The sequence below is a fragment of the Poecilia reticulata genome, chromosome 16, assembly GCF_904066995.2.
Source record: "Poecilia reticulata chromosome 16, P_reticulata-male-v2, whole genome shotgun sequence".
Taxonomy (NCBI): domain Eukaryota; kingdom Metazoa; phylum Chordata; class Actinopteri; order Cyprinodontiformes; family Poeciliidae; genus Poecilia; species Poecilia reticulata.
Genome location: NC_088845.1, coordinates 10,315,930 through 10,330,629, shown reverse-complemented (window position 1 = coordinate 10,330,629; position 14,700 = coordinate 10,315,930). Strand labels below are relative to the sequence as shown.

At 36.0% G+C, this 14,700-nt stretch overlaps 1 protein-coding gene across 1 annotated transcript in view; it reads left to right on the top strand.

Moving 5' to 3' along the window:
• LOC103477781 (mannosyl-oligosaccharide 1,2-alpha-mannosidase IA) overlaps positions 1 to 14,700 on the top strand; it is a 207,581-nt gene that overhangs the window by 181,056 nt on the left and 11,825 nt on the right. The window contains exons 5-8 of the mRNA XM_008431079.3: positions 6,429 to 6,523; positions 11,418 to 11,541; positions 12,379 to 12,472; positions 13,637 to 13,752. Coding sequence (XP_008429301.1) covers positions 6,429 to 6,523; positions 11,418 to 11,541; positions 12,379 to 12,472; positions 13,637 to 13,752 — 429 coding nt within the window. The remainder of the gene's footprint in view (positions 1 to 6,428; positions 6,524 to 11,417; positions 11,542 to 12,378; positions 12,473 to 13,636; positions 13,753 to 14,700) is intronic.

Here is a 14,700-nt window from a genome sequence, read left to right as displayed (position 1 = left end):
TGTTAAATGAAGTGACCTCATTTTCTTAAAGCATTACAAGCTTTTTTTTATTTTTTATTTATGTATACCGTATGTACTACAAGTATTCATAAGGAGAATAATAGTTTTATTGTGTAGATTTTCAGAGTTCAGTTGAGTGATGGTGCTGTGACCTGTGGAAGACTTCAACTTCTCAGTCAGCTCAAACCAGCAGCTTGTGAAATGAAGAAAGAAATCAATGCGCAACAAAGGGTCTCCACCTGCCAGACTTGTCAGATCCTGCTGAAAGGGGAGATATATTGGACAAGTCAACTGAAGCGGAGACGTGTAATATTCCTTTCAATCAGTGACATCCGCAGCGTGTGTCTGAGACACCTGTAAAGTATTTGTTTCATTTTCAGTGTTCCTGTTTCTGCCCATGAGGCTCATGAAGAGTCAGGAAAACACCCTAATAATGATTGGTGTTACCAAGAGAGAAACCAAACAAACCTGCTTGGAAACAGTCAACTTTTTGATCCAGTCAGCTTGTAAGTTACAGTCTCATTATTACCTAAGCATAATCGGCACTTAAATATCCCTTAGCCTGAGGCAGTTCTTTAGTCACGTTTTAGCATGTTGTTGGCTGTGAGCACAAACTTGATCTTAAATAAAACACGTTATACATGTAGATTGCTTCTCCTTCCTCGTCTGTACACTGTTACAACTTGTTCTACATGACTAATTAGTCTGTGGTAAGATTTGGCTTAAACACCCTTCCTGAAGTGAATTATAAGCATTTTACAACCATGTCATACTCAAAGTCACTTACAAACTCCTCTCCTCCTTATTCTGATAATGAATTTTAACTTCAGGAAGCCATCTTCAAGCCTAGACACCAAAATGCATAGAGCTGCTGAAAAGAAGCCAACTAATTCACTAACTTAAAAAAGAAAATCTATTGAACAAGAAAGTGTATAAATAAACCCAAATACCGAATTTGTTAGATTTAAAAAGGTTCAAGAAGAATTGTCTCACTTACGTGACATAGAATAAGTCATTATTTGTTAAATGAGAAATGTTTGGAAATTAAAATGAATTTATGAAAAAAAGTTTTACAATTTCTTCTTGGCATGTATCATTAATTGCGGAAACATTACGATCCAACCTAAACGCTGTACAATGACCAATATTATTTAGATTAAAGATTAAAGTTGTTTGATGAATTACATCTCTTTAACCCTGCTGTTCCACATGTCATAAGGTTTGTGTCACTTTGTTGTGGAGGTGCCTCTGTTAATTTCCAAGTTTGTGTGTTTGCTTTGTACAATATAGTTTGAACAGGTCCAATAACTTTCTTGCGACATTCAGACCAAGGGGAATTGATGAGAAAACATTACTTCTGTGGCAGAATAAGCAATTCATAACAAACCAGATTTTTATTTTATTTTATTTTTTTTACATTTTGTTGTTTGCAGAGCTCTGGAACCTGATATGACTTCAGAGCACATCTTGCACAGGTGACACTGCTAACTTTAAAACACCGGCTTTTGTTGAGATATTATGCATGCTTGCTGCATGAGTTTTGCTGTCAGAACTACAGGACAGAATCAAGGAGGTCTCATGCGCTCCTCTGAAACTGTGATGAAATACATCTTCAAACTGAAGGCAGGCTTTCCGTTGTTGCTTACCAGCCATTTTCTCATCTTTAATAGATCAGGTTTTCAGCTAGATTCATGTGTTACTGCTTTAATGTGGGTAAAGTGGAGGTGATGCCAGCTATTAAAGAGACAGAGCTTTGTTCTCTCATTAAAAGCTCCCATTTTTTAGAAAGAAACTGTCTTACTGTGAGTGACGGATTCAAGTCGCCTAAAAAGCTCTTCTACATTTTCTAAAACCCATCAGCGGCCAGTCACACAGTTTTTCAATTTTATTGCCACATTTCAGTTTCTCTGTGCCCGTCACCTCTCTACTAAGACTGGAAGATGTGTCCCAAATATAAAATAGAGGAAAACCAGCTGAATTGTCTTGCTGGTATAAGCTAACCGTCAAGCTAAAAAAAAGTGGAATCAGTAGTTTTGTGACTAAGATGCTGAGTCTTGATAATAAATGGTTGCATAGTTTTTCATTTTATATCAGGGATTTAGAAATTGTAAATTTCTAACAACTATTTAAAGGATCGCTCGATTGCTTTTAAATTTTCATAAACAACCGCATGTGTGAATGGATATATTCAATATAAAATAGTCCGTTTTTTTAGTTTAAGTTAATATGGTGATATATTTGTTCCCAGCAACATTTACCCTAACTAATCAAACAGTTCTGTAATCTTTTTGTCCAATATATAGTTCTTTAAAAGTTAGTTCTGGCTGCTGTTGCTTTATTCACTTGCGTCTGGATTACATCAGAAACTGGTAATAAATCTCAACTCACTTTAAGAAATATTAAATTCTATGACAAATAATTTATGCAGAATGTCTTTTGGTGTTAAAGTAGAAAATATCGCTTTAATTTTAAAAGTCTGTTACAATAAGAAGATCAAGGATTATTATAAGACAAACTGACATTTATCTTAACATTTAGTACAACAGGTCAAATCCAATTATTGCCATAAGCTATTGGCAGTATGCTTTCACCAAAAAGCCATGCTTGCACTTAATTATAACTTTTAATGCCAATTAGGTATTTATTTATGTAACTGGGACATGATTAGAAACATCTGGCTATTTTTCTGCACTACTTAGACCTATAGTGAATAAGAAATCAATGTTCTAGGTTGTGATATAATCAAATCTATAACTGTATTGCAGAGTGGAGAACATAGCCAGCTTTCTAGAACAGAACATTTTTTGCTCTGCTTAATATAAATTTAGATTTTCAGTAAAAGCAAGTTCTAGCTGAGGCTTTTCCATTCATATCTGACACCTAGAAGCTTTTATTTTTAAAGCAATCTAAGGACTTCAATCTCCATCAAGTCAAACAATCCTCTGTGTAAAATACAAACAGGTTGGGGTTTATAAGTCGGCCTGGGCCCATTTTCTGAGGCCTGAAGAGGTTTTACTGGTGAATAGGAGTGTCAGAAAAAGTAAAGCTTCACTTTTGTGGACTCTGATGATGTTTGTTGTGGGAGAGATGACATGCATACCCGATGAGTGTTTTTGGCAGCTAGGATCTGATAGAAGAGCCATTTGTGTCGAGCCCCCATCCACAAACCTACTGTGAATTTCAACTAAAAGAAAAGAAAGCGACCCGTCGGCTGTCTGATTCGATCAATGTTGCTCTTTAGAGAGGTTCTCCATTCTTTCATCAGACAGGGGGGAGAATGCTAAAAATAAAAATATCCATCCCAGGAATGTATAAATAGTCTAGCTTTCCTGAATGGACAAGTAGGAGGTGCAAACACATAAAATGCATTTGGAGTGCCATCTCAATAATGAAGCCCATGCGTTGGAGGAGGATCACTGTGGCTAAGGAGGCCACCAGCTTGTCTGAGAGACTGACTTATGGACACAACGTTCCACTTAGCATGTGTGCTGCATACAGTAAATCACAGAGCAGATAGCAGCTGAAGGGGTTTTGTTGTAATCAATCAAATAATTTATAAACCAGCTAACAAGAATAAATGGAGTGTAAGGTAATTGGCAGCCTTTATTTTATGCCCGTCTGTTACTTAATGTAGCTGAGGCGGTTTATTTAAATGTAAATGATTGCCAGAACAAAACTACATTACAGCGATGAAGTTCATGATAAACATACAACCTACTAATCTGTGTGTTGGTGAAAAGGACAAATAAAGAGAAATGAGGCTGGGCGGTGGGTCATTAATGTTCACTTTGACAGATTAGAGGACCAGCAAACAAAACCTTAGTTGTGCACATCAAGGCGGTGGATGCTCTCTGTTCTTCTGTAAAAGCTGTAGCGGGGCACCTAAGTAAAACTAGGCTGAAACTTTTAAACCTATTTTTGAAAAATGGTCACAAGTTAGAATTTTTTTTCAATAACTTACCTGCAAACGTTTCTTGATGTGTTTGGTTCAAAATAATTTCTCAATAATATTTTTTGTTAGCTAGAAATTAGGGGAGTTTTTATATATATATAATAAAATGTCATGGTCTAAGCTGCAAAATATTTCAACAAAGACGTAGGCAAATAAGTATTTACTACCAGTTTTTAATCCTTGATAGGCTTTTTTCTGTTTGGCAAACACTAAAGCCCATTTTTAGGAGTGCCATAGTTTTATAATATGTTTGAGCTCTTTGAAAGAGCTTGTTCAGTATGGTCCCCTGTGTTTAGCTGTATAAACACCTGCGACAGTGTCTGTATGACTATTATTTTAAGCACTTTATGAAAAGTAAAAAAAATAAAATACCCCATGCAGCTTGAAAAAACAGTCTGCTCATTACTTTCCATGCATGAATCGGAATACATTTATTCTAATGTTATTCAAGACTGTTTATTTCTGTGTCTGAAAGCAGCAGTATATGACTACCTAGTAGCAAGGTTCAGTGTTTCAAAATCTCAAGGAAAGGTTTTAAATAACACAGTAAATTGAAAGCTAACCTTATGCTTGCTACAAGATAGAATAAACAATTCTGTGTAAGTGCTCCCTAAGTGTTTTTGCCCACCAATTCCATTCATGTTGAACTGGTGCTAGTGTGTGTTATGTTGCAGTTCTTCGAAATACAGACTCTGGCAACACAAACCGGCCTCTGTCTTAAATATTTTTCTGAACCTTTATGATGTTTGTCAGTCTGTGTCACTCTGGATGTTGCCTTTATGCATTTTCATTGTAGGGAAATTAGGTACATGCTGAAGCTGAGAGGATCCTGCTACTTACATCTTGCTCCTGTCCCAATAGTAAAAGATGTGAATTTTAGCATCAAAACTTCAACCCACGATTATGAGACTTCTCGATTGGCTTGAGTAATTGCAAAAACGTATTGAAAGTTGGAGCTGCAATAAAATTTTAAGGAATTTTTCAGACAGACTTTATATCTTTACTTTTAAAGTGAGAGGAACAATAAACTTTTCTTTATGCTCTGAAATGGAACATATCACTTTTAGCAGAGTATGTTTCTGTAATCCACATATCTTTTGTGTAAATCCTCTAAATGGCTGTGATGTTGCTCTATCAGTCAACCTAGATAATGAAAGCAGTGTAGTTTAAAAATATGTGCTTCATATAATTCAGCAAATATTTTCACCAAGATTAGCCGATTATATTGTATTTGGAGGTAAGCACCAAGAACTAAAGCAGTAATCATTAATTGATTGGGTGCTAAAGTTGCTTGCAAAACAAAAAATATACTTATAACATTATTTAAATTCAAGGGAAATATCTTAAATATCAATTAATATACAGCAGTTAAATCTCAGAGTTGTACATGTTTTACAGACATGCAAGAGCTGCACCTCTGTGCATTTTTGATATATATTTTAAAAAATTGTGGCAGAATTTATTTTATTATTTGTTATATCTGGGTATAACCAGAGCCTCCTTTGAATACCCTGAAGAGCCACTTCTCACCGCTGCGATCCATTAGGAGACGTCTGCAGATCCATGATTCCAAAGTGTATCACCATAATTTGTTTGGCTGATTGTATTTATTTTGAAAAACTAAATGGGGCTTAAGTTGTAGCACACAGAATCAATTGCTAACTCTAATGTAGCATTATGTGCTCTCCTCGCAACCCTGAACACTTTTGCTATAAAGACTAATATTACAGCATTAGCTCCTATAGTGTTGCAGTATTAGATATTCACTCAAGCTAACAGAGTCCCATCAAAATCACTGCACAATACAAACTGCACACAGCAAAAACTACTTGCACCACAATAACAATCCTTATACTGAAGGTCAGTGGTTTCCTCCCATCTGGCTGCAATTTATTTTTTTCAATTTTCTCCTCTTCTTCAGTTTTTCTGCCGAGTCACAGCTCGACATTTTTGCTGCATTCTCCACTTTGTTTTCCCCTTTCACGCAGTGTACATGGCTCTCCTCACTCACTTCCTCTTTGGGTTTTTTGTTCTGTCTCTCACATGAATTTTTCTCTTTTCACCTCAGCTGTCTTTGAATCTCTTCAGACGTCTCATTCTTTGTCAGGATTTCAATGTATTGCTCTTTTTATTCATCATTCCTACTAGCAAAATGAGATTTGGTGACTGACAACCCAGCGTATTAATGATCTGACAAACATTGCTTCAACCTCAGTCTTGGTATCAGTAGAGATTAGGAAGACGACTGCTACACACGACGTTCATTCGGTTACTCCTCACTGTGTTCTGTTGCATCAGGCTTTAAATAATTAGCTTTAAAGGTAAAACTAGAGGGAGATCTTCTCAAAGCTTTTGATTCTCACTCTGTCACCATGAGTCTTCATTCTTTGAGAACCATATTGATATATTTTTTTATGAGACTTGTAAATGTGTGGGTCGGCTCACCAAGGTGCTTTCCTTTGCGTTTTCTTTTTAGTTTTTCAGAAATAAAGCGGTGGAGCTGGGAGAAAAGTTGCTACCTGCCTTTAATACGCCAACAGGGATCCCCAGAGGAGTCATCAACCTGGGAAGGTGAGTTTCAGCATCCGTCTTCACCTCCTACTGCCCTTCGTCTTCAACAAGCCACTAGGAAAACCAGCATCAGTCAGGGCCTGAGTCTATTCATGAAAAATGTAGTTAATAGAGAAAGACAAGTTTTGATACAAGTGAAAAGCCACATTTTAAGTTCTACAGGTGCATCTCTACCTAGAGTATTACTGAACCTAGAGAACCACGGGTTAAAGTTTTTATTTCTGGTAATTTTGATGATCATGTCTTATAGCTCGAGGAGGGGAGAAACGGCAAAAATTGAGCTCTAGTGTAGAACTACTTCAGCAATCGCATACATAAATAAAATGAGGAAAAAGTGATCCTAACATCTTGATTAAAAAGGTATCTGGTAAAAATGCTCCTCGAGTACCAAGTACTGAATTAATTAGGTAATGTGATGTAACCATACAGACAAAATATGAAATCATGTGCACATTCTGATACTTGAAGCAATGGTATAAAAAAAATATATAGTAAAAATAAACCATTCCAAAATAATAATTAAAAAAAAGCATAGCAGATGGTGTGTATGTTAGAACAGGGAAAATAACTTGTAGTGACAATACCTAATGTTTAATGTATATTCACCAAACCTCTGGATGGCTGAACATTTACAACAGATAGAAGATTACATTGGAAAATGAAGCTGGTGTATAAAACCAGAAGTCCCACCAAATGTCTGCTTTAGAGAAGAAATTAAAGGTGAATGAGTGGCTGGAATTGTACTCAAGCAAGAATATGGTTACTTGATAATATATTTCATGTAGAAAAAAAAGTATTTTTTTTTTTACTCAAGTTTTACTCAAGTAAATGCAATTAATACCCAGCTCCACTTACAGCTAATGATCAACTAAAATTCAGCGTCCCAGAAAATTTGAATATTACATAGGACCAGTAGATTATGTTTACTCACTTGACTCGTTTGTATGAATTACTGCATCAATGTGGCGTGGCGTGGCGTGGCGTGGCGTGGCGATAATCCCCCACTGGCTCCATTACAGAAGTCTGAGAAGTTTTAATAACGGTCTTTATCTTGTCTACATTATTGGGTCTGGTGTCTGTAATATTTCTCTTGATGATACTCAATAGATTCTTTATGGGCACTAACACACCAGCATATGAAGGGTTTCCTCAAATTATCCCCAACAGTGGAAGCTTCACACTTGCCCTTAACTTTGGTTCCTTTTCTCTTTCTCCAGACTCTGGGATCTTGATTTCTAAATTAAAAGTAAAATTAACTGTCAGCCTTTAAACCACTAAGCAAAATTATGATACCCTTGCTTAGCCCAAGAAGGATGCTTTTGACATGGTCTCTGGTTTAGGAGTGGCTTAACACATGGAGTGCAACAACCACTGACCATGTTCTGGAAATGTCTGAGTGCTGTAGCTCTTGAAAGCACCGACTCCACCTGCACTCCAACCTTAGGAACATTTACAAAACTCTTGATTGGACGATATTGTCTTCTAGACTTTTTGTCTTCCACATTACTTTCACTTACAATGCTTTTATTCATCGCTGAACAGACAGATTCTCTAGGAAGTAATTTATATTATGTGTGGCTGTCTATAGTATACAGTCATGAAATAAAAGTTACTTTTTTATCTTGTGTAATATTTTTACTTTCTAAGAATATAAATTTTTGAATTTCAATATATGTAAGCCATTGTCATCAAGATTAATAGAAGTAAACATCTGGAATATATCAATGTGTGTAATACGTCTTTATTCCACCTTATTACTTATTCATTGAGATGCACTTGAAGACGGTTTGCTTCATTAAGTGTCAGAAGGGCCATAAAGAAAAAAACATATCAATTCTAATCTGCATAATGGTGACATAATTTTATATTCACATTAATCTTAAAAAATGCACAAAGACTTCACTGCAGACTGAGTTTAATAACAGATGACAGCTGGTTGACAATTATTATGTTTATATGTTCTTTGGTTGATTCTTTGAATTATATTAGCATGTTTTTAGGGCCGCTGTTGATTTCTAATCTGTTCCAAGTCATTGCTTTTCTAATCTCAACCTTTATTGACACAGTGTTATTAACGCCACGGTCACGCAGAACAACTTCAAGCTGTTTACTTTGCATCTTTTGCTGTCTGAGTTTAGGATGTTTTGTACCACGGTGGAGATATTGCTATTTTCACAGAAAAACTGAAATCAGATAAAGAAGAAAGAAAAATGATAAAGCAGTAAGGGTTGATTCTAACACCTTTTTTTTTGCTGTGAAATCAAATTATGAATATTAGCTTGTACTCTTACAGTGTGATTATTCTGCTGTAATTTTACCATGCATGAGCACAAGGCAAAATTTGGGGCATAATGTTTCCTTTGAGATTTCATCTAAAATCCTCCATAATGGTTGATTGAATTATCTCTTTTTGACTCCTTTGTAAATCCCACAGTTGTTAGTCGCTCTCCTCTCATCTCCTAATCTTATCTTCGTATAAGACACTTCCTGGCACCTCTGTCATCCACCTGCTACCAATTACACTAGCAGCCAAACTGGGCAGCTGCTGGCGGATTTAATTACCTTATTCTCCAGTTAATTTCAGAGACATCACCAACATGTGCTGATGGCACAGATGGACAGGAAGAAGCATGCTGGTTATTCACACAAAAACAAACCAAAGTGAGCACATGCGTACAAGTTTCTACAGATGCATCCACATTGTTTTGTAGAACCGTATACAAAGACTTCAGTTATACAGGGAGTTTTTCTTATGTGTTTTGAATGAAATAGAATAAACCTGTTTTATCCCTCAGCTAGGGGATTCACTTTGCTGCAGCAGCGAACAGATGAAACCCAACAAGAATAAAAAGTTCAGAGGGAAGAATACGGGCACACAACAAAAAGGAGCAAATGTAAAAATAGGAAATATGAATTCAAACATAGGACCGGTTTCTGCTGTGCAGCCTGTTGTAGATTATTATTACTTTTTTTTATTTTACATGTTGAGCTAAAAATGTTTCATACTAGAGCAAGCTAACTTTATGTACGCAGATTTTAAACAAGGCCTTGAGAAATGATGCTGTATTTATTTATTTAAAAGTTTATTTGATAGGGACAGACACACATCGACATTATCAAACTGAATAAAACAGCAGTCCCATGTTTGCATCATGGTGCAATAGCAACAACTAATTTGCAGCACTTGTCCGTAGATGGGCTTTTAAAAAGTAACTGTTTATGTTGGTAAAAAGAACCAAGACCTTAGAATGACACAACATCAGACTGCAAGTGGTAAACCAGAGGGATTTACCAACTGTTGGTTAGTAACATGAGCAAATGTGGCACCTTTCTCTCCATGTCATGCATTCAGAAATTAAACCAACATGTTCAAAACCAGACAAATTGTACTGTGTGCCACTGTATTATGTTTCACGTGCAATAATTTTGGACATTTAACTCAAATTGGAAACCAGTTCCCTTCCCTCCAAAAAAAAAAAGGCTAGGAACAAATGTTTTGATGCATAAAACATTGATCGATCATGTTGTAATTCCCTCATTTTCTTTTGCATACAAAACAACTGTTTCCATCACAACAAGAAAAAAAATGGATATGTTTAAATCACAATGGGCAAATCAGATCCCTGAGAAAATTGAAAATCGGTTTCAGCCAGGAATGGCTTAAACTGCATCTAGATTTACCATTCTACACTTGCTAAATCCAAATTAGTTAATGTTTTATTTATATTTTTAGCCTTTGCCATTCATTAAAAACGTCTCAGAAAATGTTTTAGCTGGTTAGTTAAAAAGAATTTATTTTCTCAGCTCATTATGCATAACGTTATATGAATCGTCTCCACAATAAACTTTTTTCTGAATATCTATTAAAACAACTTGCATTCCTTAAAGAGTGTAAAAAGATTGATGGATTTGTGGCTGTGATGCACGTTGTTCTCCAAACAGCACCTGCTGCTCTGCACCTCTGTGTAGATTCTCTGATTGATTCCTCATAAACAAGGAATCACAGATGACTTGAGCCAGCACGACTAATGACACAGCATACAAAGCTTTAATGGGTGCATTCATCAAAGCACAGAGTCACACGCCTGCCTTTGCCCTGGTTTTTTCTTCCATATATCCTCGCTCCCCCCAACAATCCAGCTGATTTCATTACATGTTATCTGATATTCTTAACAAGATGTTCCTGTAGTCCACTCTGCCTCCACTAATTATTTCTGACTGAATCATTTACATAAATTTAGATTTCCAAAGTGATGCTACTGATAACATTTTTCATTTACTGCATGTCTTTTCATCATTTCTTGGCCAATCTTTAAAAGCTTAAATCACGGGTTTCAAATTCACTTCATTAAACTTTAAATTAATCGCTGCTGGCATATGTTAAGTTTATGTTTCAGGGATTTAAAATTAGTTGATTTTTTAGGCAATAGTAATTCAGAATGTTTTGCTTGTCTAAAAAATATATCAGGTGTAAAATTTGTTTTAGCAATCAGACAATATAAAATATTCACTGCATTGTGTTCTGCTTCCAACCTGCAGTTTATCATAATATAAAACCAGGTGCTTGGCCTTCATAATAATTAGTTCCTGGTACTGAATGGAGCATCACAAATCATCCACTAAGTAAATCACTATTTTTTTTCTATTATTTATTTTAAAATTATAATTTTGTGTAGCCCCAATTTACAACAAACATGAAGTAAATGCATTTTACGAGACAAATGCATCCAACAAATATCCAGAGACGTAATCACATTAATTCAGTGAAATCCTGTACATACAGAGGAGGCGTGTTTGTTGATCTTGATGATGAACCTGAATTTGTCTGAGGCCTTAGTGTTCAAAAGTATCAATACTTTACCATCATCTTGTCTTAATCTTTTCTCTGCTGCAGCGGCACGAGTTGGAGCTGGGGATGGGCTTCGGCTGGCAGCAGCATCTTGGCCGAGTTCGGGACCCTTCACCTTGAATTTGTGCATCTGACAGAGCTGTCCAACAACCCTGTCTTCAAAGAGAAGGTACATACAACTCAATATACCAAACATTTTATTATGTTTCAAGTTATTTGCTTAACTATAAGCTGATACAGTATTACAATCTTTACAGACTGCATTTGTTGTTTTTCATTTACGAGAAAATGTCTGTAAATTAGAATAAAATCGGAAGGTGAATATATTTAAGTACAATTTAAAAAGTACTAGCCTGCAAAGACCAGCCCATTGTTGTACACTTTGCTTCATAAGGAGACGGCTATTGAGATACAATTGCTTGATGGAAGAGTGGACTCTGTTGAAGTTTTAAACAATTGAATTGGCACCAAAGGGTATATACATACAAAATTACTTATTTGAAGTTGTCAGTTTCCTCTAGACTCTTGGGCCTTGAAAACTATGTGAACTCGTGCTTCAGAAAAAAAAGAGAGATGAGAGAAGGAATTTAACCAATAAGCAATAGTCTATAGACTAGACTAGCTAGTCTCTTCTCTCCTTAATCCAGGCAGCATGCTCCTGACATCGACTCTGGTTTAGGAGCGACTTAATACCAGGAAGCAACAGCTGTAGCGTACACCTTGTGAATCTCCCCCCAACTCTTGGGCTTTGCTTCACTGACCTCCCAAAGCTTCTGGCACTATGAACAGCAAACTTCTTTAAGCAATGAGCTTTTGTGGCTTTATGTACCTTTGCAGTGGAACTTGTTTTGTCGTTGATCTTGGGTGATAATTTCTGGAGAGTCAGATTTCTTCATTAGCTATGAGCTTGGTCTAAGAAATGGAGATAAATGCTAGAAATATACCACTATGCGTTTCGCTTTCCGAAACTGCCACACTGCCTAAATCTGAGGACTTATTATTGCAGGTGATGAGCATCAGGAAGCTCCTGAACAAAATTGAAAAACCTCACGGCCTGTATCCGAACTTCCTCAGTCCGGTCAGCGGCAACTGGGTTCAGCGTAAGTGTATATGTGATATTTAACATTGTAAACGCTAATAAATATGTTCTTATGTAATTGTTCTGTAACAATGTTTCTAATTTTGAGATTAACAGCCTTCTAAATATCTAACAAATCTTAAAGGCAAACTAATTTCTGAGATTTTATGGCAAGCTCTTCTGAAGGTTTTGCAACCTCTGTTGTGTATCTCATAGAGTTGATCAGAATTACAAGAAAGTGTGATCCCTGATCACACCGTTTACCTTTTCTCACTCCTTTGTCTGAATTTCACACATCTGACAGCAAGTCGCCTTTTATGTCAACAGCGTTTTTCGGTGCTCCTCTGTCATTCACCCGCTTCCTTTCATTTTAAATATCACTCTCATACAGTGGAGTAGCAGTGACGATGAGACGACCGTAGCTCTGGGTTATTGGAATAATAATAAATTCAATTACTTTGTAAAAATAGATCTTTCCAATTTACCTGAGAGGAAGTGGGGGGTGGGGAAGATCAAGGCGATAAGATGACGCTGGGAGGAAAAAGGTGCTAATCTGTATGATTACAGCAGCTAATTGTTGCGGAGGAGCATGCAGGGAAGCTGAACAGTACATAAATATCAGGAGAAGGAAAAATAAGCTCTGGCTCCCCTCGTTTGTCTGTGTCAAGGACAGACACAGCGGCACAGAGATAACCTTGTGAAGGAGTCTGCAGAGGTATTTGTGTTTGAATGGAGCATGAAAGAATAGATAAAGACTCCTATGGAATCATATCCTTTAATATTTTATAGAATGTTGACATAGAACAGCAAGAGGAGCAAGAACAGCTAATTGATTTTGGTTTCTGTGTCCTTTTGGAAAATTGACGCGTTGAATATTTTAAGGTTTTTGTTTGGAGAAAACTAATTTAAAACAGGTGGCAGGAGTGTATGGGATGCAGCACACTATGAATTAATCATGAAAGCCAAATATAACTGAGACTTACACATATTCAAGATGATTATTTCTAATACTTCTATGATCAAACCAAATAAATTTAGCTAAATTAGACAGTTAAATTTTCACCATAAAATGAAAATTATTCTTTACTTGTATAGAGAAATATGGTCCAGTGTTTGTTTTGTAAGATTGGAACATTTTTTATATGACTTGTTTGTAAAGCTGCATTTTTCCCTCTATTTTCTGTAGACCATGTTTCCATTGGTGGCCTTGGAGACAGTTTTTATGAGTATCTGATAAAATCCTACCTGATGTCAGACAAGACCGACGAGGAAGCAAAGAAGATGTACTACAGTGCACTAGAGGTTTGAAAAATGTTACCTTGTAATAGACACATAGAGATCTGCTCTTTTTTATATTATATAGTTCACTGTATAAATTAGCTCATGGAGTACTCCATTTTGCTAAACTAAATAGCTGCTATTAGAAAGTTTCTCAAACTCATAACCACTTTGTATTGGTGGCATTAGAGTAAAACTAACCATTTTAGTGAAATGTTAAGTGTTCAACTCATTGATGGTTTATGTATTTCTAATGTTTGTGCTAAACAAAGGTAATTTGTTGTCTCAACAAGTCAAAATGTAACACAAAAAGTACAGGAAGTACTCCGACCTGAGAACATCGTCTCTCATAAGCACCTTCTACACCCTGAGCTACACAGCTGATAAAACAGAGCATGTTTGTGCTGAAGAGGAGGCAAACTGAATTTTGTGGTTGATTTCCGGCCTCTAGTTTTTGTAAATGTTTAATCTGCCATTTCCAATTTTACCTGATTCCAATTTCCCTTGAAGAGATAAAAGAGATAAAAACAGATATAAAAATATTTTTTCTAGTGTTTCCACCAGTTATTAATGTCAAGGAAAAGATGCATAATACAACAAATGTGAGAGTGCAATATATCAGCAGATGTATAAAGGTTTTATTTTTTAAAATGGAGACAAAATGATAAGAGCTGTTTGCAACAAGCACTAATAAAACAGTAGTCTTCTTAAGCTCAAGAAAAATGCATCCCTATTTTCTGGGAGTGTTTGCAAACTTCGAAAACAATCCCAACTTTTCCCAGTCATAAATATTTTGACTTGATGTTAGATCAAAATGATGAAACAGTAAATTGTCATCCTTCCTTATTGCTTTCTGAACTATCCACTCTCTCAGCCTAAATAAGCCACAAAATATCTTGTATTGTAAACCGATTTTCTATTTTAAATACCTAATATAATAGAAGATAACTGAGTTTTCTTTCACAGGGAAAA